Here is a 5,054-nt window from a genome sequence, read left to right on the forward strand (position 1 = left end):
AAACAGCTTTTGAAGAATACTTTTTTCTATTTGCTTAACCTGTCCAGTAAAATGGAACGATTTACAATGAAATCACAATTTGACCTTTTAACAAGAATCCTTCCAGAAAAACCAACAATAAAAAACATATATACATGAACAAACAAAGAAAATTAACAAAAAAACCAAGGCCCCCACCCTTGAACCAGACTCATTAGCTGTGAAGTAGCCAGTGAGAGGATGAGTGTTTTGAAAGCTGTTTAATTCCTTTCCCAGAATCTGGTCTTTGCAGGAGTAGAACAGGAATGAAGGTCAGATAAAATGATGAAAGGGATTTGCAGTGTCTTTTTAAATATATTTTTACTCTTCTGTACCTGGAAAAAGAAAAAAAAAGAAAAAAGAAAAATAAATAGAAAAGTGTCAAATGCTGCCTTTCTCCACTTTGTCCAAGAGGTAGATAATCTGGGAAAGTAAAACAAGGGTATCAGTTTAGACAGCCTCATTTTCTGCAAGCACTGAAGTTTGCGTAACTGTTGAAAGGGTACAAGGTGAGGCATGCCAATGCATACCTCTTACAGGTACAACTGGAAATATCATTCTCTCCTAAACAAATTGAAATCTATTGTGATCAGACTAATCCAGCTAGAATTCAAACTTAGGAATGAAGAAGATCACATAACAGAGTCCATCATGCATAGATCAAGAGGTTTTAATAGGTTTCCTTACTGTGGGGTTCCCTTATCATCTTTCATCAACAGCTTTTCCAGCACCTTTTTGCTTATGAAGGCAAGAACGTTGTACAAGTGGTTTAAAATGAAGAAAAGCAGGTGCTCCAAACACAAAAGAATGCTACATTTTAAAAGCTGTTTGCTCCCATTGAGCTTTCAGTGAAAAACACAGCCTTAAGTATGGAGAGGCACCAAAGATATAACAAAAAATGTATATTTTACAATCTGCTTGACTCCTCTGTCAAATATTTATAATCCCTTGGCCTCATAATTAGGTTATGTTTGACTAATATTATCCTGAATGTACAAACAAACATAACTGTTTTCTATGTAGTTATACTACAAGTGCATCTTCACAATAAACAGATCTCCTTGAGAAAGAAGTATAGGCAAGGAAATTTTTGGTTATCTCTGGTGAAAATTGACAGTTTCTAATTAAAGAGGAGAGTCCATCCAATTTGTCTCATAACCATCACTAGAAATCCTCTGAAAAAGCTTCAAACAGGAACATGAATATTTTACTCTATATTGGCTGTTCTAACTGGCTCCCTGAGAACACCTGGCAGATGCTGTAATTCTGGCAATGCTTATATCAGGAGAGTTTTAAAGAACATTTGAAAGAGTCTCTCAACTAAGGACATTCAGCCCAAGGAGAGATGAATTTACCTGTAGGGCTGGGCATGCCTTGGAAGACATTATTGCATCAAAATATCTTTTGGTTCCTTTCAGGAAACCAATTTCTTTTGCACTCAATAATCTATTTTTTTAATGGTATTTGGGCAAAGGAGAAAAAGGACTTGCAAAACAAAGATCTTTACTGCTGGACTGCATTGTCTGTGTTGAATGTACACAGCAACTGCACAGATCTACTAGTGAGTTGGTATCTTCTACCACACAGATAGCAGGGGAACATTTCCTCTCAGGATGGTCACCCGTAAGTTACTACTACCAAATCTTGCTCACTGATGCAATTCTAAGACATTGTTTTAAAGAATTAGGGTTTCAGCATTTTATTTGATTTATTTAGACTGAGTTGTCACATTTCCAGCATAATATACAATAGGCAGTAGTAACAGCCATAACAAGAGTAGTACATTTCCGTGATGTTTCCCAACAGAAACATTCAGCCTGATTTACTGTCATTAACAGGATCATAACAATCCCATGACACTTATAATTAGCCACATTTTAAAGAGAAAAGACTGACCCAGAAGGAAGGGTAATTATTTGGGGCAGGTGGACTAAATGACATATTTGAGCAGTATGTATTTCTGAACTTAAAGGATTTGCTGAATCACACCAGGGATCTGAAACAGAGCTCGAAATACCACCTAACACATGCTTCTCTTCCTATGCCATCCACACTTACAAGAATTTTAACCCCTCCCATCCCAGGTAATGAAGCAAGGCAAAATGCAGTTTTCTCCATTCTCTGGAAGTTCCCTGCCTGTGGAGAACTGAGTCAATGCAGAAAGGCTGTGGATGTCCCAACCATGGCAGTGTTCAAGGCCAGATTGGTTAAGGTCTTGAGCAACCTGGTCTAGTGGTAGATGCCCCTGTCCATGGCAGGAGAGGTTAGGACTAGATGATCTTTAAGGTTCATTCTAACCCCTTAACTTCCTATGATTCTGTGATAGCTTTATATTTCTGTTAGCTACCTCATCAGCTCCAGCAAGAACATAGCAGCATAGATATTGCTCTGAATTGTTTTTCTGCTTGGTGGAGCAGAAGTTTTGGTTTTCTTGCCAAATTTCCCATTGGATATAATAGAACTTCCTTCAACTATTCTAGCTTTGGATAGATTCAGCCTCTTTCTCAATTAAATACAACAGCTCTAGTGTAAATACTAGCATGTATCAACAGAGGTAGTGGAAAGAGGAAAAAGAATGAATATGCAGTGCTCTGTACATCTAAGACTTTAAGCAGTCCACTTAGCATATATTGATTATCATTATCTGAAATAGCCTTGCCTGAATACACATCTCAGTCCTTCAGTGTCTCTGAGGAACTTAAGTACTCAAGGTTGAGTACTGGCCTTCACTTCAACTGCTAATGTGAATGCTAGTGACTTCTACAACTTTTCCATGTTGTGATACCAGCACCCACTGTGAGTCCATTTCTGCTATCAGTTTCTAGTTTATACCAAGGCATTTTTAACTTTGGCCTGCTGGACTATGAAGCTATATATCTAGACAGGGTGAAATACTGAAAATACACCACAGTTCATATTTTTCTTCACACAGAATTCATGAATGAGCACACCCATACAGCAAGAAAGCTGACTGTCATATTTACACAGTAATTATACCCTCTTAATAATGTTTTGGAGTCCAAAATCTTAGAAGAGCTTTCCATTTTAACAGTTGGCATCTATTCTGCCTGTCTAATTCAAACTTTAAAAATCTGCTCCAGATCAAACTTTCAAAATCTGCTCTCTCAACATAGTTGGAGGAGAAATATTTAGACTGTGGTGAGAGTTTAAACTAACTCAGAAGCATCTGCTCTGTTTTGGGTCCTGCTCCTCACCAAGTATAATTCACAGACGTGGTACTGGTTCTATCACTGAAGGGGTATCAGGGACAGCCAAAGGTGATACAGAGACTCCATTCTCAGAAGGCATGAAATGATGCTTTATTATTAGAAATCTACAGTTCTTATAGAAACAGTGGTGGACCTAAGACCTGATTGGCCTTTAGGAATCTTCTCTCACACTATTGGTGAACTATGAATAGCACACTCTGAAGAACCATATCTATAAACAATGGTTACAGAAAGACATAATAGTTGTTTGAATTCTTCTGTCTAAGTTTCCCACAGCTTCTAAAATCCTGGGAGAACTATGTCTGTCTCTGTTCAGAGGATACATAATTACTACATTGGTTCCACCAACTGGAAGTGGAGAGCTGACCTCTCCCAGCACTGCTTCTGATAGCGGCCAGCTCTGCCGCTCGAGATAAATGTGCGCCTTTTACCTCCTCCCCTTCCTCTCCAGCTGTCAAAACCACAGTACTGCTCAGAGAGGGCTTAGGACACTGTTGAACACTAGGGACTTCTACCCTTTGTTGTGTAAGAGATGGGAATGATGGGTACTTAAGAGACAAAAGATGTGACCAGGATAGGGAAGGGCAGGGAAGGGATGCAGCTTGCTTCAGTCTTGCTGCAGCTGGGGGAGCGAGTGTGGTGGCAGGGAAGCTCAGCGTTCTTGGGAAACGCAGAGATGCCAGGAGCCATGGCTGGAGGTGAGGGGCTGGGCTAAGCCCTCTCTCTCTTTCTCTTTCTCTGGGGATCGGAGGGCCGACGGCTGTGGTTTTGGTGCCCGACTGCTGCTGCCCGAAGGATTTGCTGCCACTGCGGAGTTTTGTCCTTCACTGCTTCTCCTTGACGTGGGTAAGCCTTTGCTAGCAAGAGTGATCATTGAACTGAGAACTTTTCACCTAACCTCACTGGGAGGGACCCTCACTATCTGCTTGGGTGTCTCAGGGGAAGCTCGGAACCTGGACCCCCGACCACTCTCTGGAGGGAGCATTTCCGGGCTGCTTGAGGGAGTCCGGCTGCCACGGATATTTTCAGGATATCACACAGGAGATGTGAGAGCCGAAGGAAAACCTTGTGAAAAACGCCAATCACTTGTTTTCAAAATTTTTAAAAGTTTAATAGTAATAAAAAATGGTTATAAAAATAGTAACACAATTAGAGTAATAATAATTTGGACAAATTGAGTTAGGACAATATGAGACAATAAAGACAAAGAACTACGGATATCCAGGTACCTTTTTCCAGGCAGCACGAGCCCGGGAAAAAGGACACCCTTTAACAAAGGAATAACCTCTTAAGAATAATAGCCTGTTGCATATTCAGACACTTCATACATGATGCATAAATTCTATTCAAATACAGGATTCTGCCTGGTCAGTGTCAATTTCTTTCTTCTAATCCCCATAGCGCCAAAGAGGCGGAACGGAGTCTATTTCTTCTGATAGGAAAGCAATAAATTCTTTTCTCTGAAAGATTTAGGTGTCCTGTGGTTACTTATCTGATAAGAGTGCCTCATTCCTTTCTTAGAGAGAAAAAAGAAAAACAAACTCCACTAACACAGTTCTTATTGTGACTACAAAAAATTACCTTCTAATTACAAGACTACATTCACTATTAAAATGTTAATACAGCACTACTAATCAATACATCAAAAATCCATTTGGTAAATATCTGCGTAGAGCCATATAATATGCACTTTTCACAACCTGAAACAACACCTTCCCTCCACCTTCTCTCTCGTCCTCGGGTCGCCCTGCTCCTGCTGTTTTCTGCCACTAATTCGGGGGGTTTTGCTACACTTTAACTCGACAC

General features: G+C 40.0%; 1 protein-coding gene across 1 annotated transcript in view; it reads right to left on the reverse strand.

The window, feature by feature from the left end:
• Positions 1-260: 260 nt before the first annotated feature.
• LOC102041411 (calcium/calmodulin-dependent 3',5'-cyclic nucleotide phosphodiesterase 1C) overlaps positions 261-5,054 on the reverse strand; it is a gene marked incomplete at its 5' end in the record, with an annotated part of 54,592 nt that continues 49,798 nt past the window's right edge. The window contains one exon of the mRNA XM_031062177.1: positions 261-353. Within this exon, the coding sequence (XP_030918037.1) occupies positions 340-353 (14 nt within the window). The remainder of the gene's footprint in view (positions 354-5,054) is intronic.

Source organism: Geospiza fortis, unplaced genomic scaffold, assembly GCF_000277835.1.
Source record: "Geospiza fortis unplaced genomic scaffold, GeoFor_1.0 scaffold108, whole genome shotgun sequence".
In the NCBI taxonomy this organism is placed as follows: Eukaryota; Metazoa; Chordata; class Aves; order Passeriformes; family Thraupidae; genus Geospiza; species Geospiza fortis.